The sequence below is a fragment of the Acomys minous genome (genome assembly GCF_964271855.1).
Source record: "Acomys minous genome assembly, chromosome: 14".
In the NCBI taxonomy this organism is placed as follows: domain Eukaryota; kingdom Metazoa; phylum Chordata; class Mammalia; order Rodentia; family Muridae; genus Acomys; species Acomys minous.
Genome location: NC_140496.1, coordinates 16,284,966 through 16,306,783, shown reverse-complemented (window position 1 = coordinate 16,306,783; position 21,818 = coordinate 16,284,966). Strand labels below are relative to the sequence as shown.

General features: G+C 46.2%; 1 protein-coding gene across 1 annotated transcript; it reads left to right on the top strand.

Moving 5' to 3' along the window:
* The first annotated feature begins 4,190 nt into the window (after positions 1–4,190).
* GABARAPL2 (GABA type A receptor associated protein like 2) lies at positions 4,191–13,083 on the top strand. The gene is made up of 4 exons (XM_084755252.1): positions 4,191–4,362; positions 4,672–4,727; positions 6,037–6,209; positions 12,490–13,083. The coding sequence occupies exons 1-4, from the start codon at positions 4,329–4,331 to the stop codon at positions 12,578–12,580; spliced, it is 354 nt and encodes a 117-aa protein (XP_084611378.1). The 5' UTR covers positions 4,191–4,328; the 3' UTR covers positions 12,581–13,083.
* Positions 13,084–21,818: the final 8,735 nt, after the last annotated feature.

Genomic DNA, 21,818 nt, shown 5'->3' with positions numbered 1-21,818 from the left:
AAACCATGTTGGGGGGTTTGGTGGGGGGAAGAACCAAACCAAAACAACAACAACAAAAAAGTTAAAACTGAGGTGGGGTGAGGGTAGGGCTGGAGGGATAGCTCAGAGGTTAAGAGCACTGGTTATTCTTCCAGAGGTCCTGAGTTCAATTCTCAGTAACCATATGGTGGCTCACAACCATCTATAATGAGATCTGGTGCCCTTCTGGAGTGCAGGCACACATGCAAGCAGAATACTATATAAATAATTAATAAATAAATTGTTAAAAAAAAAAAGAATTTAGGAGTAGCCAGGCATGGTGGTACATGCCATTAATCCTAGCACTCAGAGAGGCAGAGACAGGCAGATCTCTGTGAGTTCTAGGCCACCCTAGTATGCAAAGGGACTCCAGAACAGCCAAAGCTACACAGAGAAATCCTGTCTTAAAAAACCAAAAAAAAAGCTGGGCGTGGTGGCACACGCCTGTTATCCCAGCACTCGGGAGGCAGAGGCGGGTGGATCGCTGTGAGTTCGAGGCCAGCCTGGTCTACAAAGTGAGTCTAGGACAGCCAAAGCTACACAGAGAAACCATGTCTCATAAAAACAAACAAACAAACAAACAAACAAACAAACAAAAAACAAAAAAGAACACCCCCCCATTGGGGAGCCCCAAGATTGTAAACTGTTTTTTTTTTTTTGGTGTGGTTGAGCCTTAATATGCACCTTTTTTTTTTGGTTTGGTTTTTCAAGACAGAGTTTCTCTTGTGTTAGCCTTGGCTATCCTGGACTCACTTTGTAGACCATGCTGATCTCGAACTCACAGTGATCCTCCTGCCTCTGCCTCCCGAGTGCAAAAGGTGTGTGCAACCAGGCCTGTTTTCCTAATACCCACCTTTAATCCAAGAACATTCTGTTTATTGTGAACAAGTAATTAAGGTGTAGATCAGCCAGCAGTAGCACACACCTTTAATCTAAGAGCTTTCTGCACACCAGATTTTATAAAGTTAACTCTAGGTCAAGAGGTGGAGCAAGCCCGGTGTGGTGGCACACACCTTTAATCCCAGCACTGGGGAGGCAGAGGCAGGCGAATCTCTGTGAGTTCAAAGCCAGCCTGGTCTACAGAGTGAGTTCCAAGACAGCCAGAGCTGCTACACAGCTTGAAAAACAAAAACAAAACAACAACAACAAAGGTGGGACAAGAAACCAGAATGGATAAGAAGAAAGTTTTGAGCTAACAAGCTGTTTGATTTTTTTTTTTCTGCCTCTTGTACTGTCAGTTGGGCTAGCAAGTTTTTGGCTTTGGGCTTTTTGGTTTTTCCTCTGGGATGTGAGCTGAGTAGGAAGGTCAGCTGGGTACTTTCTCTGACTCTCTGAGCTAGCAGGTTTTCACCCCAGCATCTGGCTCCTGAGTCTTCACTGGTAAAACCCAATGTTTGGGATTTTCGTTTATTAAAACAGTAGACCAGGCTGGACTCACAGAGAAAAATCTGCCTGCTTCTGCCTCCTAAGTTCTGAGATTAAAGACATGTGCCACTACCACTCTGCTCAGTTCTTTTCTTTTCGTCACGTGGGTCCCAGGGACCAAACTCAAGTCCTCAGTCTTGGCAGCCATTGTGTTTATCTGCTGAGTCATCTAAACAGCCCCTGATAGATGTATTTGAGATGGAGTCTCTACCCCAGGCTTGTTTCCAGCCCAACATGTAACTGAGGATGACCTTGAATTTCTGACTCTCCTGCCTCCACCTCCTGCGCACTGAGATTACAGGTGAACTGGTGTGGAAGTGCACACCTTTAATCCCAGAACAGAAGCAAGTGAGTTCAAGGCCAGCCTGGTCTACAAAGGGAGTTCCTGGATAGTCAAGGCTACACGGAGAAAACATGTCTCAAAAACAAACAGCCAGGTGTGGTGGTGCATTCCTTTAATCCTTGAGTTTGAGGCCAGCCTGGTCTACACAGTAAGTCCAGGACAGCCAAGGCTACATAGAGAAACCTTGTCTCGAAAAACCAAACCAACCAACCAAACAAACAACCTCCCTCCAAAAAACCAAAACAAAACCCAACCAAACAAAAAGAGATTCTGGGTGTAAACCACCAGCTGGTTTGTGTTTGGGGGAACAAACCCAAGACTTCATGCAGGAAGCTCTGTATCAACTGAACTAAATCCCAGCCCAATGATTTCTTTTCTATCTCTTTCTTACTTTCTTATGTTGGAGAGTAAATCCAGGCCTGCAGGTGTTCCATCACATAACAGGTTAGCCTGATGAGTTAGAAAAAAGTCTGAGTGAGCCAGGCATGGTGGCAAATGCCTTTAGTTCCTGTACTCAGGGTGGCAGAGGCAGGGGCATCACTGAGTTCGAGGCCACCCTGGTCTACAAAGCAAGTTTCAGGTCAGCCAGGACTACATAGAGACCCTGTCTTTGGGGGTGGGGGGAAAGTCTGACTAAATTACAGACCTTCTTAAAACCCACACTTACTTCTCATCACATGAAGATAAAACCCGCAGTTATCAGTTTGTTCCAGGTCTTTCTGCTCTGTCTCCTAGCACACTCCTTGTTTATTTTGTTCTAGCCGCAGGGGTCCTTTGTGTTCCTAATTTATGACAATTTGTCCAATAATCATCACATCCCACCAGTGAGTGCATCAAGCTCTAGTCATCCGCTCTGTTTTACTTTTCTAAATATCACCTGTCATCGCCTGATATTTAGTTTCTTTCTTTTCCCAAGGAGAATGCAAATTCAGTTTTGCTCTTGGATTCCTCCCAGTTTCCAGACCAGCATTTTTGTATACAACATAATATTCAAAGGATTTTTCATGTCATGGAATACAAACATCTTGTTGCTCAGACACACAGTCTTTAAATTTTTTAAATTACATTTTTGTTTAGAGTTACATTATTTTGTGTGTGTCTGGACGTGTATATGCACGGATGCTTGCTACAGTGCAGACACTGAGGCCAAAAGAAAACCTTCATTGGTAGCTTCGCTTCTCCTAAGACTTGGGTCCTGGGGATTGAGCTCAGGATGTTAGGCTTAGCAGCAAGCACTTTTACTTGCTGAGCTGCTCTGCCCCCCTCCTACCCCTCATCCCCCCACCCGATATAAAATAACAAAAATACTTTCTGAATGAAGCTATAGACACAGCATCCGTCAGGAATGTCAGCTACAGGAAATGATGGATGACAATGTTCAAACACAGGCTCTACAGATGCCGCAGGATCACAAGCACGTGGTCAGGTGCCCAATTAATTGCATATTCGTGTTGTATGTTCACCAGCGCATAAACAGATGGTGACCCAGAGCGGACCGGCAGGATGACTCGGCTACGACTTGGCTAAGGGTGAACCTCAAGGCAGGTGACACCAGCAGCTCAGGCTGTGAGTGCGGAGCCACGCCCACGGCCAGCTCCATAGTCTACGCTGTCTCATTACCAACTCTGGGCAGGGGGAGGGGGTTGGGGGGGGGAAATACTCCATGCCTGGCAGTCACACTCACCCTCTCATAGTCTGTAATAACGACTCTCTGCTCGGGGATGTTCTGTTGATTAAATGCATATCTATGATACTTGTTCACAAGTGTTTAAATATGTATACATGAGTAGAAGAAAATTAGATTTGTTTAAGTCAAATTTTAGGTGTGAGCCCAGGAGTGGTGGCGCATGCCTTTAATCCCAGCACTTGGGAGGCAAAGTGTAGTGAGTTCGAGGCCAGCCTGGTCTACAAAGTGAGTTCAGGATAGTCAGGACTGTTACACAGAGAAACCCTGTCTGGAAAAACTAAACCAAACCAAACAAATTTTAGGTGTGACACTTCTATACTAGACCTATAGATTGTCACCAGTACTCATTGCCACACAGAGCTTGGAACTGGTTATCTCTCCTTACTGAACTCCCCGCCTTGTCACCCGGACAAACATTAATATTCCTATCTCCCCAAAGCCCCAGACTTTGCCTACCAGAACCCTTTATAAGCGTTCTAAGCCCTGAGCCATAATCTGCCTGTCATGCACAATCCGGAAACCCCATTCCAGTCATTATTACTACTGTCCCTCACTGACTCTCCAGCCCACTTACGTCAGTATCCATTCTCAGGAGAGCCTTTGGGCGGGGGACTGGGGGTGGGTGGGAGGGAAAATGGTCTCCTTTTAGGCCCCGCCCCCTCACGTACGTGCAGGCCCTTGGTGCACTTACCAGGCGCGCCGGAAGCCCCGCCCCGGGCGGTTGCTAGGCTCTGGCAGCCGGAAGTCCCGCCTGCCGAGTAGTCTTTGCTGCCGCCGCCACCGCCTCCGTTGTTGTTGTGGTCGCTTCACCGAAGTCCGCGGCTCAAAGAGCCGGCAACGTCGCCCTCCGCCGCCATGAAGTGGATGTTTAAGGAGGACCACTCGCTGGGTAAGCGCGGTCGGCCTGGCTGGGCCCCGGGCCGCGGCCCCTCCCCCACTCCCGCCGCTCCGCCGGGCCCCTGGGTCGCCAAGGCCCCGCCAGCCTGAGCGCTTCCCACGAACCCGTGTCACCCTCCGCGGACCTTGTTAGGGGGGTCCCCGAGGGAGTCTGCGGCAAGGGACCCGGGGACTGGGACTCCGGCGTGCGTACGCACGCAGGTTGAGGACGGCGAAGGGCGGACAGGAAGATGGGGTTCAGGGAACCGGGGGCCGGCGGGCGGGCGGGTGCGACCGTCAGCCTGATGTACTTCTCTCCCAGAACACAGATGCGTGGAATCCGCGAAGATCAGAGCGAAGTACCCCGACCGGGTTCCGGTGAGTGTGGACTCCCCGCCCCCTCACCCCGATGTCACCCTTAAGAGCCTTGGAGTGGTGTCGGGCGGGCGCGCTAGGCCATGCAACAGTTGAGAAGTTAAGGTTTCAAGGTATAGTTGGAGACCAGACAGGCTGGGCTGGGGCCGGCCCAAGCTTGGGGCGTAAGGGGCTGGTGCTGTTCAGGGGCATCGGTGCTGAATATCCGCGATCTAGGGCAGCAAGCTGCTTGCAGCCTCTAGGCTCCCTCGCCAATTATGTAAGGAACCGTGTTCTAGGACAGGGCAACAGGTCACTACCACTTTGGGGAACAGTGGTGGAGAGAGACTGTCACTAAGTGTTGGTAAGGCAACACTGTCTCAGGACCCTCATCTTTAACTTTGAGTCTTTTTAACTTTCAGTTTCTGTTTATCCTGATTCTGTCATCTGTGCTTGACCAGTAAATCTGAAATGTCACAGTTTTGTCTTTAATCGATAAGCATGTTGTTATATTTCTGCTTTCTGCCTTAGTTGGGGAGATGGTTTCTGATGTCATTATTGATTTTTGAAGGACATAAAGTCATATTATTGTAACTCTTTTGCTTGAAAACAGTTCCTTTGAGGAGAGGATTAGGAGGACAAATGTTAACCTGTTTAGAGATAAGTAACAGGCAAAGTGAAAACCTTGGTTCTTGGGTGACTGGGATTGTAGATTGCCACCATTAGTTCACCTATTCTTTCCCTGTTGGTCAGGATTCTCCGGTAGTGTGGATCTATTCTGGGATCCTGGATTGACAGACTACAGATGAAACCTAGATAAGATGTTAGAAACCTAGCCCGCAGTGGCGGCTCACCCCTTTAATCCCGGCGTTCAGGAGGCAGAGGCAGGGGGACCTCTAAGTCTGAGGCCATCCTGGTCTACAGAGTGAGTTCTAGTACAGCTGGGATTACACAGAGAAACCTTGTCTAGGAACCACTGTCCCCCATTCCACCCCCACCCCCCAAAGAGAAAGCTTTGTAGCCATTTTCTCTTAGAAGTGCTGAGATCAGAGATAACATTTTTTATCAGTTCTAGACCTTCAGAGTGTGGCTTAGTAAACCATAGGCATATTGACTGCTGTGCAGTTTACCACATACTTCCTTGCCCACACTACTCAGCCGACTCCGAGGCCAGAGCTTGACATTAGGCAATCCAGCCCTGTGCATAAGTGCGCTGGAGCTCTTCCTCCTCCCTCCCTTCATCTCTTCAGTGCTGGGAACTTGGGAAAGAAGCACAGACCTTTGTGCAGCGAGACAAGTGTGTTCTGCTGCTAACCTATCTTGACTTTCCCAGGTGATCGTGGAAAAGGTCTCAGGCTCTCAGATTGTTGACATTGACAAAAGGAAGTACTTGGTTCCTTCTGACATCACTGTGGCTCAGTTCATGTGGATCATCAGGAAAAGGATCCAGCTTCCTTCTGAGAAGGCCATCTTCCTGTTTGTGGACAAGACGGTCCCACAGTCCAGGTAAGAATGTTTACTAGATGGGCTGTTGGCTTAGAGATACATTTGCTGCTTATAAAACTTTGGGAGCTATAAAAACTCTTTAAGCATTCTGACCTCAACTCTTCGTTTTTTCCTCTTTGGGTTTTTTGTTTGTTTGAGACAGGGCTTCTCTTTAGCCTTGACTGTACTGGACTCACTTTGTTTTACCAGGCTGGCCTTGAACTTCCAGTGATCTGCCTCCCAAGTGTTGGGATTAAAGGCATGCACCATCACTCCCAGAAAAATTTGTTTTCTTTCGAAAAAACAGAGCCCTTGAACTCTCAGAGAATCGCCTGCTTCTGCCTCCCAAGCGCTGGGATTAAAGGTGTGCACCACCATACCCATCCCACTTTTTTTTTTTAATGACAGGGTTTTTCTGGATAGCTTTGGCTCTCCTGGAATTCTCTTTGTAGACCAGGCTCACCTTGAACTCAGGGAGTTGCCTGGAATGTGCCACCACACCCAGATCTGATTTATATATCAGTAGCTTTAGGAAAAGACACAGGGCACAAAATTTGTGTAGTTAAGAGAATAGAACATTATCTGGAGTTTGTGTGATTTGTATGGGGGTGTGTGTGTATACTTACTTAACTAATGCTTATTTTATGTTCACTTTTAAAAAATTGTGTGTGTGAGTATGCATGCAGGGGATGTTGGTTGTAGAGGTCAGAGGACAACTTTTGGACAACTTTCCACCACTGGCATTCAGGTTGTAAGGTCTGCTGACGAGTGCTTTTACCTTATTAAGCCTTCAAGCGCTGTGGAGACAGGCTCTCTCATTGAACTCCGAGCTTACCGATCTAAACTCAGGGCCTTACACTCACATAGCAAGCACTTTACTGAGTTCCCTCCCCAGGGACTTAAATCTGGACTTAAATATGGGCCTGAGCTATATAGCAATCCTGTCTCAAGAAAGGGGGGGGGGGGAAGTTCCAAAAGAGGCCCAAGTAAAATTTTAGACCTTACTTCTGTTTAAGGTGAAAAGTTGCAGATCTCCGCTGCTTGTCTCCTGTCTGCAGAGCGGCAGTGCAGTAGAACAGTGGAGGCTTCTGTATGGTTAGTCTTGCCTGAGGAGACAGGAGAAAACCTGGAGCCTAGGGTTAAGGGCCTGCACCATCACTCCAGGGCCAAAACCTTGTGTTTCTTTTTTGGGGCATAGGGAGAGTTTCCAGACATGGTTTCTCTATATGGCCTTGGCTGTTGTGGGAACTTAGACATCCACCTGCCTCTGACTCCCCCAGTGCTGGGACTACAGGCTTCCACTACTGGGTCCTGTGAAACACCCTGTCTTTAACAAAAATAAAAGGATTTACAGCTGGTGGTGACTATATGACTTTAATCCCAGTGCTTGGGAGGCAGAGGCAGGCAAATCTACAGGCCAGTGTGGGCTACACAGTGAATTCCAGGACAACTAAGGCTATACTGAAAAACTTTGTCTTGGAAAACCAAAACAAATCAAAACAAAACAAAACAAAACAGGAATTTATTAGTCAGGTTTGGGGTTATACACACCTTAACTCTTGTGAGGCTAAAGTAGGAAAAGACCATCTTGGGGAATACAGTGAGGCCTTATCTCTAACAGAAACCAAAATCAATTTTTAAAACATGGTTTGTCTTGTAGTACTGGGTGTCCTTGAACTCACAGAGATCTGCCTGCCTCTGGACTACAGAGTGAGTCCAGGACAGCCAAGGCTACACAGAGAAACCCTATCTCAAAAAACAAACAAAAACAAACAACCAACCCCCCCCCCAAAAAAAAAAAAAGAAAAAAAAAAGAAAAAGAAACAGGAACTTAAGCCTGGTGTGGTGGCTCATGCCTTTAATCCCAGCACTTGGGAGGCAGAGCTAGGCGGACTGATGTGAGTTCAAGGCCAGCCTGGTCTACAGAGTCCAGACCAACCAAAACTCTGGAAAAAAACTAAAAATAAATAAATAAATAATTGAATTCTCTGCCTAAGAGTGGCTCAAGCTGGTATCCCAGCACTCAGGGAGGCAGAAGCAAGTGGATCTTCAGGAGTTGGAGGCCAGGCTGCTCCACACAGAGAAACAAGAAAGAATCTGGCTCAACACAGAAGAGGAACTGTGCTTTGCTGCAGGCAGAACTGAGAAAGACATTGGTATGCAAGTTTCCCAGTCGTGGTAGTAGAGGGGAACCCAGATCTGGAAATAGTCTTTGTTCTTTGTTTAGAGCACAGACAAGAGCGTTCTTAATTCCCTGTTTAAAACAAAAACAGAAAGCTGTGTGTTGTGGTGTATATCATTAATTCCAGCACTGGAGAGGCAGAGGCAGGCAGATTTCTGAGTCAAAGCCAGCCTGGTCTACATGGTAAGTTCTAGGACAGCCAGGGCTACAGACAGCTCTGTTTTGAGACAGACATTCTGTCTCAAACAAAACAACAGAAAATAGAAACAGGAGTGTTATTGAGTAAATGCCTCCAAGTTATTAACAGTTTGGCCTGGGGAGTCCCATGCTGCCAAAAATCGTGGTTGGCTGGTTGCTTCTTGGTCTTAAAGGGTGGTGAGATGTCTTAGGGGCCATCTTTTGTTGCGATGTGTGCTTAAACTTAACAAGTGTGATCATTTCTGAGTAAATACTTCTCAGACATGGCTGCTGGTCTGGCGAAGGAGCTCAGCAGGTAAAAATGCTTGTCTCCAAGCTCGAAGGCCTGAGTTTGATCTCTGGAACCCATATGGCAGTCCTGTCCTGTCCACAGGAATAGTTTTAAAAGAATTGGTGAGTTTTAGGAATGGCAGAAGACTGTACCAGAGAAACACCTGACAGGAAGGAATAGTCAGCTCTGTGTGTTTTGATTTGGGTCCTGTTTAACTCACAGCCTGTGCCTTTCAGGGTTCTACAGTGGTGGTGGTCATTGATTATTACCTCACCTCGCTGTCCTGCCTTGCTGAAAGTCAGGGAAGCACATGAGCTGTGCAGCAGATGGCTGGCCAGGTGGTCATCACTCCAGCCTAGTTATGACTCAGTGCCTCCACGCCCCGCCTTTGATTTCCAGCTGAAGGCAAGTCTTGCACTGGGGTTGGGAGCCCACAGGAGCCCTAGGTCAGCTTCCTCCAATTATCAGGGCTGTTGAGAAGCAGAAAGATAATGTTTGCCTTTTGTTGTCACAGCAACTTCTGGGCCAGGTTCTTACTAAAACTCAGCTTTACTGTTGGTCAGTTCTCCACTGGAGAAATGACCTGAGTGGAGGCACAGGGAGCAGCCTTCAGGAGCAACTAGAGTTCACTTCTCTCAGCACTTGAATTCCGACTCACCTTAGATTGGCTCCGTGGTTTGCCAATGGCATTTTCCATTTCTTAATTCATCAGAATCAAGAGTTTAGAAGGTGTCAGTACCCCTTCCCACAGCAGCAGTCTTTCTAGATGCCTCCATGTAGCCCTGGGAGCTACAGCACTAGAATGCATTGTACTAAAGGCTTTGGGTGACTTCTACACATGCTTCCCAGTGGCTTAGCCAGGAAGCCTTGGGCTTGTGTGTGACTTACTTGATCTGACCATTCAGGCCGGGGCAGCTTGCCTCTCAGACGTGTTAGAGCTGCCTCTGTGTTTTAGGGCTGACCATTCTGCCAGCACCAGCTCAGTGGAGGTGCTCAGGCCCTGATTCTGAGGGAAGATCATCTGCCCTGTGCCTTAGAACATGTCCTCCTCTGCCACAAACCATCTCTCACAGGGTCACTTTTGCCTGCTTGTGCTGCATTTGAGTGGGACATTTGTTAGTATGCACGAGTAGCACTGTTGGAGGGAGGTTCCTTTTGTTCTGTTGGTTTTTTATGAGGATGATTCTTGCCAGAGGTTCAAGGATCTAGTGTTAGGTCATTGGGACAGATCTACCAGGGTATTCACTTGGAGGCAGTACAGGTTGGCTATGTGAATGTTTTCTGGGGGCTGGAGAGATGGTTCAGAGGTTAAGTGCTCTGACTATTCTTCCGGAGGTCCTGAGTTCAATTCCCAGCAACTACATGGTGGCTCACAACCATCTATAATGTGATCTGGTGCCCTCTTCTGACATGCAGATGTACATGCAGGGAGAGCACTGTATACATAATAAATAAATAAATTAAAAAAAAAACTGTTTTCTGATGCTGGGTGTTGTGGCACACGTCTTTAATCCCAGCACTTGGGAGGCAGAGGCCACCCATGTCTGCAGAATGAGTTTCAGAGCTACACAGAGAAACCCTGTCTCAAAAAAACAAAAACAAAACAAAACAAAAAACAACTTGGGTCCCACCACAAGAGATCTGATTTCATTGCATTCATGGAGATGCTTGTAAAGCTCTCTAGAGATCCTGAAGGTAGCTGAGGTTGAACACAGTTGGTGTTCTCATGAACCAGCTTCCTTCTTCACCATGACTGTTAGTGCAAATGGCATGCAAAATTGTGGGATTTAAAAATTCTTGTAGCTCTTTAATACTCCTACAAGTTAAAAACAGGTGACATTGTCAGGTGTAGTGTGCATGCCTTTAATGCACTCAGGTAGAGGCAGGAGAATCTCTGAATTCAAGGCCAGCCTGGTCTACGTGAACTGTCTTTCAACATGTAACCAAACGTGATGTTTCATTTCTTTCAAGTCTTGTTTTTCCACTTAGCACATCTCAGGTCAGATGCTGCACTTTAGTTGCTGCATATAGCTGGTGATCTGTTTTATAAGTAGCCATATAGGGTTTTCTTCCCTTAATAGCAGGGAGTTTGATTTAACGGTGCTGTTCAGAGAGGTTGTTTTTGTTTTTTAGACTTTTTATGTACATGACAAGTTTGCCTGGTTGTCTATCTATGTACCATGTGTTGCTCTGCTGCCCAGAGGTCAGAAGAGGGTATCAGATCCTCTGGATCTGGAGTAGTGAATGGTTGTGAGCTGCCATGGACGGGCTGGGAAGAGAACTGGGCCCTTTGCAATAACAGGAAGTGCTCTTAATTTAAGAGAGCCCCACATCAAGAGCTGCGTGATTGGAGATGACAGGTGGGCTTTTTCTTTTTTCCTTTTTTTGTTTTTTCTTTTTTCTTTTCCCTGAGACGGTGTTTTTCTGTGTACTCTGGCTGTTCTGGCTTTGTAGACCAGGCTGGCCTTGAACTCACAGATTTGCCTGCCTCTGCCTCCCAAGTGCTGGACTTAAAGCCATGTGTTGCCATACCTGGGTAGGCTTTTTCTTACTAATTTTCATTCCACACATTATTACTTAATAATCTACACAGCCGTCCACACTATGCTTGCACATGGGAAAAGAAGTGAAGCAGGAAAGCAAAAACTCCACCTTGACACATGTTCTTAGTCAAAGAACAGCAGCATAGCCAGGGAGGAATCATTGCTTCACAAAGTTGAGGCCCTGGTCCCTCTTTATTTCCCCCACTAGTCCTTAGTTTGCTATATATTTAGTTGTTTTTGAGACAAGGTCTTATGTAGCCAGACTAGCCTAGAATTCATAGGCAGCTACAGGTGAGTGCAGGTCAGTGCTGTGATTACAGGTGTGAGCTACCATGTCTAGGCCTTTTTATGCAGTGCAATGCAGGGTGGGGTCTGAGCCCATGCTGTGGGCATGCCATGCAAGCACTGCCTACCAGCTGAGCTCCTCCTCCTGTGTTCTTGGACTGCTGGCTCTGGGTGACACAGTGCTGTGGTCATACTTCTCAGGATGGTCGTGTGGCCCGAGCTTGCGTGAGCTTGCAGTACGTGTTACTACTCTCATTGAGACAACTCAAGTTTCCTGGCAGAGAACGAGATTGGTTTTCCACTGCAGTCTGTTTCAAGCACAAGGAAAGCTGACTTTCCACCCACATGTTTAGTTTAAGGAATCCTATTTTTGGAGGCTTGGCAAACTTGAGCAGTCTTTTATTCTTTTGAAATAATGGGGATCCCACCTAGTGCTTCACCCCTGCTGGGCAAGTCAGCACCCTACCACTGAAGTGCATTCTGGGCCCGGGGAAGCAGATAGAGATGCCTCTTCAGGGGTGGACTTGTTTACAGGCTTCAGCCTGGGGAGTGTGGGCACCTGCCCGCCACTGGACCCGGCTCTGCTTTGCTGTGTTCTCTGCCCTCTTCTGTGCTTGCCAGGTTAGGGCTGTAGCGCTGAGCCGCCCTCAGCCCATCTTCAGTTTGTCGTGCTTTTGTTTTCTTTCAGTAGAACAGATTGCAGGTCACAGCAGGCACCTGAGTTATTTTTACCTCCCAACCAAAGTTCCTTACCCTCATTCTCCTTTTGATACCTGGACTCAATTTTCAATGCTTTTTTTCTTTTCTGTTTTCTTTTTCAAGCCTAACTATGGGACAGCTTTACGAGAAGGAAAAAGATGAAGATGGATTCTTGTATGTGGCCTACAGCGGAGAGAACACTTTTGGCTTCTGAGGGCCTGTGCTGGGCTAGGTGCACCGTTCCTGCTTGTGTATCTTGTAAATAACCGGCCGTTTTCAGTTATTCTACCAGAGCCGCCACATAGACCAACTAGTGCATTTGTAACTGGATTTATTTCTTAATATATTGGAAGGTTTGTTTCTTAGATTAGTAAATTATCATACAGAGTTTTATTTTCAGTTTGTGCACTTTCCTCATGGCTATATGCTCCAGGGAACCAGTCCTCTGGGAATGATATTTAATGAAGGAATTTCCGTAGTGGAGGGAGGTAGTGTGATATTAGAGTGAAAAGGATGGGATGATGCACTGTTCTGGATTATATCTGAAGTGTTAGATGGCTAAGTATTAAGAGCACTCAAATTAAATCCTTAGCAGTCAGAACACTTGCTTCTCTAGATTTTGCCAACTTTGAATCATGTTGGACTGAGCTAATCTGTTCTTCTTTCTGAAACTATTAAGGTAATGAATTAACAATAAAACTTCCTCTTATAAAGGCATTATAGTGTGACCATGTCCTTTATTCACCTTTTTGGTAAGTCAGAAATGGCTCCTGTTTGTCATTGGAGAAGAGGTTACATATAGGCCGTGTTAACATAGCCTATGGTGGAAAGTGGTGGCTGGTAGGGAAGGCATAGAAGGCATATTTTCCTCACTGGTTAATGTAGTCAAGACGTTAAAATTTCAGGACTGAAAAGGTTTACCTAAAAAGTCTTGCTTCTACCATATTTCTGATTTCAACTGCTTATGGGAAGTTGACTTGTATGGGCTTTTCAGTGTTTATTTTAGTGGGACAATTAAGTATGAATATATGTGTATATACTTTTTTCTCCCCTAAGACAGGGTTTCTCTGTGTAACAGCTCTAGCTGTCCTGGAACTTGCTCTGTAGACCAGGCTGGCCTCGAACTCATAGAGATCCGCCTGCCTCTGCCTTCCAAGTGCTGAGATTAAAGCATTACCACCGCCTGGCTGTATATCCTTTGTGTCTGTGTGTGTGTGTGTGTGTGTGTGTGTGTGTGTGTGTGTGTGTGTGTGTGTGTATGTGTGTGAGAGAGAAACCTGGAACTGGAGTTACAGACAGTTGTCAGCTGCCACATGGGTGCTGGGAGTTGAACCTGGGTTCTCTAGAAAAGCAGCCAGTGCTCTTGAATACAGTCCTCTCTCCAACACCATGTATATGTATTTTTTGTATACATCAAGTGAGACATATTTATACATTGCTTTTTTGTGATTGTTTGTTAGAGATAGGGTTTCACTTTATAGCTCAGGCTGGCTTCAACTTGTGACCTGCCTCAGCTTTCTGGAGGCTGGACCACATGCTTCATGTTATTTCTTTATTTTGGTATTATAGCCTGATCTTTTCTTAACCTGACATACATACATCCTTTATATGTACCTGGGCTTTTTTATTTGAAACAGAGCTGGAGTTTGTTATGAGACCAGGCTGGCCTCGAACTCACAGAGATCCTCTTGCCTCTTGCCTCCTGAGTGCCGGAATCAAAGGTGTGTGCTGCCATGTTCAGCTTGCACCTTTGTTCTTTGTGCTTTTCTCTAAAATCAAGATACAATTTTCACAAGTCAGTGTAGATACATATGCCTGTCAGGACGCATGCATCTTTGAGAACATGGCATCCTACCTAACTCTTCCACAGATGGGCTGTGTTGCTGGCTGTTAGCCTTGCATCATCATCAGAATAAGGAAACCAAATATCCCCCAGTGATGTAATATAGTTAAATGAGAATCATAAGCTTAAATTATTTGTGTGTGGACGTTTTGCCTACACGTATGTCTGTACCACTTGGATGCATGGTGCCTGTGCTGGCCAGAGAGGGTATCAAGTTCTTTAGCCCAAACTTTGCCTCAGCAAAACCCTGCTTTAAAAATCCTGGGCAGTAGGCCAGGTGGTGGTGGCGCACACCTTTAATCCCAGCACTTGGGAGGCAGAGGCAGGCAGATCGCTGTGAGTTCTAGGCTAGTCTGGTCTACAAAGTAAGTGCAGGACAGCCAAGGCTACACAGAGAAATCCTGTCTCTTAGTCATTACTTAGGTGGCTGGTGGGGTTGATACAGGTCAGCTTCCAAAGATCCACCTGCCTTTGCCTCCAAAGGCATATACCACTACTGCCCTTCTAGTACAAACACTTCTAAAACAAAAATCACTTGGATTGGATGTCATAGCACATACCTTTTCATCCTGGAGCAGAGATAGGCAGATCCCTGAGTTCAAGGCCAATGTCTTAGAGGCCAAGTTGGAGCAACAGACCATTTCTCAAATCAAAAGACCCTTGAAGGACTCTGACCTTGGGCCACAAGCAGCTCTGTTTGGTACGGGGACTAGTAGGCAGAAATGGTGAATCTCTTTATCGGAAGAGAACGAGATCAAATAGAAAGGAGAGGTAGCTTTCCACCAGCATTTTCATCTATTTCTGTTTGTGACCACAAACCCACAAATGTGCCTGAGAAGAAACAGCGAGAAAAACCTCCAAAGGCAAGTGTCATCAAAATTAAGTTTTTAGAAACAGTCTCATCCCAGGTTGGTCTCCAACTTACTAAGTAGCCAAGGACAACCATGGAGTCTGATCTTACAGCCCCTTCTGAGGGCTGGGACTACAAGTGTGCACCATCACTCCTGGCTTTGTAACTTGATGGGGGATGGAGCCCAGGGTTTACACACTGGGCACGCACTCTTCCAATTTTGCTACATCCCTATGCCTGTTTTTAAGTAACTCATGGCTGGCATTATGGAACACCTATTGTATACCAGACTGATAGATGTTGACATTTTCCAAAAGGGCCTATAAGGTAAGTGTAGTTTTCACAGATATTGCTACAGGTCACAGAACTGAGACACGAAGAGTTTCAGGAAGAATGACATGGTTGACAGTGTTCGGTCATTTCATACTTACTTATTTTTGTTTTGTTTTTTTGAAACAGGGTTTCTCTGTGTAGCCCTGGCTGTCCTGGACTCATTTTGTAGACCAGGCTGGCCTGGAACTCAGTGATCCGCCTGCCTCTGCCTCCTGAGTGCTGGGATTAAAGGCGTGCGCCACCACTGCCCGGCTTCATACTTATTTTTATTACACTGTGCTGGACATGGGCACAAAATGAATAAAGGATTGTCCCATCCTGCCTGAGCTTGTTTAGGGCCGTCAGTGCTATGGTAGAGAGTGTTGAAGCATGTTGGAGAGGTGGCTCAGTGGTTAAGAGGATGTACTTCAGAGGACTCAAGTTTGATTTCCAGCACATGTCAGGTGTTTCCCAACTGTCTGTAACTCTAGATTCTCACACCTGGACTCTCAAGCCACCTGCACTTATATGCAATACATAGACGTATAGTTAAAAATGAAAATCTAGTACCCACATAGGGCAGCCTATACATAGCCCAAGGGGATCTTCTGGTCTTTAAGGGCAGATGAAATGGCTTAGCAGTTAGGGGCTCTGGCTCAAGACCTGGGCTTGGTTCCCAATACCCCCACAGTGGTTCACAATTGTCTGTAATTCCTGTTTTAGAGGCTCCAAAGTCCCCTCGACATTGCAGACACAAGGTACATAGACATACAGACAAAAGACCCATACACACAACATAAGTTTAAAAATAGGAGCTGTGTCTAGTGCCTATAATAATTGTAGCTACTTGGGAGGCTAGGGCAGAGGGTCACAAGTTCAGCCTGTGCCAAAGAGTGATATTTTGTTTCAGTTATTTTTCAGAGTTTTGGGGATACAACTCAGAAGTAGAATGTCTCCACACATGAGAACCTTAAATTCAATTCCTAAATTAAAAAAATTGCAATCACTACTACTCAATATCATTCTGATAGTAAAATCAATAAGATAGTCGAGGCTGGGGAGATGGCTCTGTGTTTAGGAACACTTAACTGCACCCACAGGGTGCCTCAGAGCCACCTGTAAGTCCAGCTTAGAGTATCAAACATCTTGTTTCCTCCAATACTAGGCTCCCATGAAGTGCACATACATACATGGAAATGAAGTGTTTATACACAAGTTATTTGAGTTTTTGTTTGTTTCAAGATAGGGTTTCTCTGTATATCCCTGGCAGTCCTGGAACTCACTCTGTAGGGCAGGCTGCCTTCAAACTCAAGAGATTTACCTGCCTCTGCCTCCTGAGTGCTGGAATTAAAGGGGTGTACTACCACTACCCGACCTATAAAAAGTTTTAAAAATGAAAAGTGTGTGGGCAAGTTGAGGTGGATAGGATCAGGAAACATTGTATATATGTGTGAAAGTGAAAGTAAATAAAAGATACTTTGAAAAAAGAAAAGCCTAACTACAGGATGCCTGTAATCCCAGCACTTGGGATTTTTTGATGGTTGAAAAAAAAATGGACATTGCGGTTGGTATAATTCTGCTATTGTAATAAACACTGGTGTGCAGGTACCTCTGATATGCTGACTTGAAATCTTTCAGTGAACTCGTCAGTTCCCTCAAGCCACCATTGTCTGTGCCTCACCAGTTCTCTTCCAATTACCCCATGTCCGCCTGACTATCATCCCTGTCCTATTATCTGTCCATGCGGTTGTTACAGAGGGCAGTGAGCTCCCTAGATGTAATTTCTATCTTATGACCTTTCCCCAAGTCTCCAAAGTTGTCAGGATAAAACCATTCTCCCTTGCAGGACATCCTCACTGTGATGTAAATGTGTCATGTCAGCATCCTCCTGAACTCTACTTGGCTCTGCCAGTCTGGCCATGCTGTGTCCTTATCTCTACCCCTAGGAATGATGCCCTCCACCTAAAAATGCCTTCCCTCAAAAATGCTCCCACATGTGCCGCTCCCTAAGCCCCAATCCCTGGACTCAGTACTCCCAAGGTTCCTGTGTCCTCTCAGGCTTGGGCACCGGCTTCCATCAGTCACCCCCCTCCCCCACTGTGCTCTCTGGTCTCTGTGGAGTCAGTTGTCATCTTCTCTATAGAGTTAAGGCGCATCACGAGGAGAGTCCTGTACCGCAGATGCAGAGCGTTCCCCCCATCCCTCTCCTCCCCATCCCTTCCGAGGGTTTCTTTCAAGGAGCATTTGGAAGAAGCCAATTAAAATGCTCCTATTCTAAAAAGACTATAGTGGACTGCGTTGTGGAAAGCTTTAAAAAGTGCAGCAGGTTCTCCTTTTACATCTTTATTTCTCAGGGAAGAAGAAACTGATGAAACAAAAAATCCTTGTGGGTGGCAAAGCCCCAGAGTTAAGCAGGAGGAGGGTGCCTGTACCTCTATGACCAGCCGCTGGCAGTCGTTCTCTGGAGGACAGTCTAGACAGCAGATTGGTAGTTGTTTCTGAGCTGAAGGACAGACCCAGGCTGGAAGCTCCCATGTGCAAGTCACTGTCAGTGTAGTGGACAACCCTCTCTCCAACCTGTGCTGTATACGATCCCACTTCATCCCCACAGACCCAGGGCCAGTGGGTGAGGACACTGACACCCTGAGCAAGATTTATTACCTTCCTAGAATCAGAAGCTAGTACATCCTGGGGCCACATTCAACTCTATCCAGTGCCAGCTCACCCTAGCTCTGCTAGGTCAGTAAGGAGGCCTATACTTGTATGATTTCGACAAGAAATGTATGTGTGTTGTTAGGATAAAGCATAGAATCATCTGGGACAAAATGGTTCTCTTTTTTTGGACATGCTTTCTACATCCTAGTTTGTTTAAATTTTGCTCTCTGGAAAACTGGGACAGTTGTGGCACATGCCTTTAGTTCCAGCACTCAGGAGACAGGCAGGCAGATCTCTGTGAGTTCGAGGACAGCCTGGTCTACAAAGAGAGTCCAGGACAGCCAGGACTACAAGAAAAAAAAAAAAAAACCCCTGTCTCCAAAAACCCCAAAACAGAAATAATAATGATGATGATGATAAAAAAAATAATAATAAAAATAAATTGGATTTGTGAGCCTTGTACCAGTTTTATCATCCATTGTTTTAGAATTAAGTATTTCAAGCAAAAAACTTAACTCATGTGGATCTTATCTTTTTATTTATTTGAAACAGTGTTTCTTTGTGTAGTCCTGGCTGTCCTGGAGCTCTGTAGGACCAGGCTGGCCTCACAGAGATCCACCTGTCTCTGCCTTTGCAGAGATTAAAGGCGTGCCCACAGCTGCATTAAAACAAAACAAAACCAAAAACCCCAAAAAACCCCCAGCACCAATCCCATTCCTGAATGTTCTCCCTGATCACCCTCAAAGTTGCAGTCATGTGCTACCACCATCAAATTGGGAGTTAGGATTTCAGCCTAAGAATTGGAGGAGGAAGGAGCTGAAGAGAGAACTCAGTGGTTAAGAGCACAGACTGCAACCAGGCGTGGTGGCACTCGGGGAGGCAGAGGTAGGCGGACTGCTGTGAGTTCGAGGCCAGCTTGGTCTACAAAGTGAGTCCAGGACAGGCAAGGCTAACACAGAGAAACCTTGTCTCAAAAAAACCAAAACCAAACCAACCAAACAAAAGGAACACAGACTGCTCTTCTAGAGGTCCTGAGTTCAATTCCCAGCAACCACTTGGTGGCTCACAACCATCTGAATGGGGTCTGATGCCCTCTATTAACTCTCAGGCATATATGCAGACAGGCATTCATAAGTAAATTAAAAAAAAAAAAGGTTTGGAGCAGACAGACACACAGACCAAACAGAGCTGTGCTTTCAAGTAGAACTGGAAAGTAGTATAAATGTCCCTAGCAGAGCGCTTCTGGGCTGTAGTCTATTCTGTTCTCTCACACACCCCCTGCACCCTCTGCCTGCCAGTCTCTGTCTCAGTGAAGTTACTGAGATGCTAATATAGAGTGACATTCCTGGTGGCACAGGGTAGCTGAACCACATTATTACTACAGGAAAATACCAGTGGGAAGGTCATTGCCCAGGGGGCAAAAGAGTCCATACACCAATACCAAAACCAGGAAATTGCTAACACTTCATGTGGGAGCAATGATATGTGTAAATATGTGGAGGTAGCAGGGACCCGTGACATCATCAAAAACACTTCTTTCTCAACAAAACCTAACTCAGTGAAATGGCAACCAAGACTGATCCTGCATCTGTTGTTGGTCCCCTTTCTCAGGGGCTCCCTGGGAGGGTCACATAAAGGCCTGTTGTTGAGCTGAGGCAGATGCCAGGAGAGGGCTGCTCTGTGATCCTGCTTCACCGCGGAGGGGTCCACGGAGCCTCTACCTTCGAGACGCTGCTGCTGCTGCTACTGCGGCTGCGTTTCAATGTGCTTTTCATTCTCTTGGCCGCCTGAGCAAATGGCCATCACTGTTTCCACAGTGAGCTCTTCCCATTGGAATGGGACCAATTTCAAGGAACATGTACTTTAGACCAACATTTGGCACTTCGGGTTCCTACTTGGATGGTTTTCTGCCTCTGTGTTTCTCCCACACAGACTGTGTCACACTTGGACACCAAATAGTGCCAAACACACTTGGTTTGAAATGTTGGTTCCGAACTCCTGCTGGTTCACCTATGTAAGGGCAAAATTTCAAATCCAGACTCACAGTCCCCAGGTTGCTAGATTAATACAAAAGTTCCTCCCCTACCCATCACTACTATAACAGGCCATAGGCATGTCACAAACACATTGAAGAAAATTCCTCACTGCTTTATACATCCAATTATGAGGTTTAATTTGCTTTTTGTGTGTGTGTGTGTGTCTTGTTTTTTTTTAAGATAGGGTTTCTCTGTGTAGCCTTGGTTGTCCTGGACTCGCTGTGTAGACCAGGTTGGCCTGGAACTCACAGTGATCCGCCTGTCTCTGCCTCCCAAGTGCTGGGATTAAAGGTGTGCGTGCATCACTACGTCCGGCTTTTTGCTTGTTTTTAAGACAGGGTCTTGGGCCTGGAGAGATGGTTCAGTGGTTAAGAGCACTGTCTGCTCTTCCAGAGGTCCTGAGTTCAATTACCAGCAACCACATGGTGGCTCATAACCATCTATACCCTCTAGTGCTCTCTTCCAAGGTGCAGGTGTACATGCAGATAGAGCCCTCGTATACATAAAATAAATAAAAAATTAAAAAAAAAAAAGGACAGACCTGCGCTCCTGTACTTACCACCTCAGTTAGAACACAGACTGTTAGCAGCACACTTCTGTGAGAACAGCACTTGGAAAACTATGGTAGGAATATCAGTCCTCCCAGGCCAGCCTGGGCCTCAACCCAGACAGTTACCAACCAACCAAAGAACAGAACAGCCCATTTTCCCTCTAGAGTTCTCTTGAGCCTCCTCCTATCCAGCTAGCACAGCAGGCACGGCCATGCCCACTCCGATTTATAGTCCTTTTCATTTGGTTTGAGGCTACATATTAGTTTGTTTTCAGAGACTGAAAGCAGCAATCCACAGATGGTGACAAGTGCTCGCCCCAGCTTTAAAAAAAAATCATTGAATTCAAAGGTTTACTTGCTTATACCTCTAAAGTATCTTGACTAATTTTCTTCTTTCCTTTGGGCTACAAAAAGTACCTAAAAGTTGTTTCGGATCTACCCAGACAGCTTTACAGGGAAGCAGCCTGGTCCAATCATAGACACTGTTTTAGTTTCAGGTTTGGTTTGTGGTTTTTTTTTTTTTTTTTTTTTTTTTTTGGAGACAGGCTTTCTCTGTGTAGCCATGGCTATCCTGGACTCACTTTGTAGACCAGGCTAGCCTCCATCTCACAGCGATCCGCCTGCCTCTGCCTCCCAAGTGCTGGGATTAAAGGTGTGCACCACCACGCCGGGCCTAGTTTCAGTTTTGTTGTTGTTGTTTCAAGAGACTGTTTCTCTGTGTAGCCCTGGATATCCTGCAACGAGCTCAGTAGAACAGGCTGGCCTTCAAGCCAGAGATCTGGCCTTTAACTTTATCTGCTGCTCCCCCCCCCCTTTTTTTTTTAACAATTAGGTTTAGAGATTCACATACATAGAAAGTCAAGGCTTTCTGTGATTCAAAATGAGGTATAAAACGAGCTATTCTGTTCAGAAAATGAAGACACTGTAAGATCTCTGCCTCGCTGGCTCTGAGACCAGGCGCATTCAGGCTGGGTGCCTGTGCATGGGTGCTTCCTGCCTCTCTCGGAATCTAGCCGCTCCCTCTGGATAACACTTAGTTCCTATGGGAAGATTTGCTTGGGCCCATGGAAAGAACACACACACACACACACACACACACACACACACATACACACACACACACATTCTGTTTGGAGGCCACTTCCTCCTTCAGTGACCTTTGTGTACTGTGTGGCTCCCGACAGCTCTGGCTTTCTCACCGGCACA

Bases quoted from the DNA above. Each gene is read 5' to 3' on its own strand.
- GABARAPL2 (XM_084755252.1), top strand. From the start codon at position 4,329: ATGAAGTGGATGTTTAAGGAGGACCACTCGCTGG. The intron at 4,363-4,671 runs GTAAGCGCGGTC...CTTCTCTCCCAG, and splicing joins TAAGGAGGACCACTCGCTGG to AACACAGATGCGTGGAATCC. The intron at 4,728-6,036 runs GTGAGTGTGGAC...TGACTTTCCCAG, and splicing joins AGTACCCCGACCGGGTTCCG to GTGATCGTGGAAAAGGTCTC.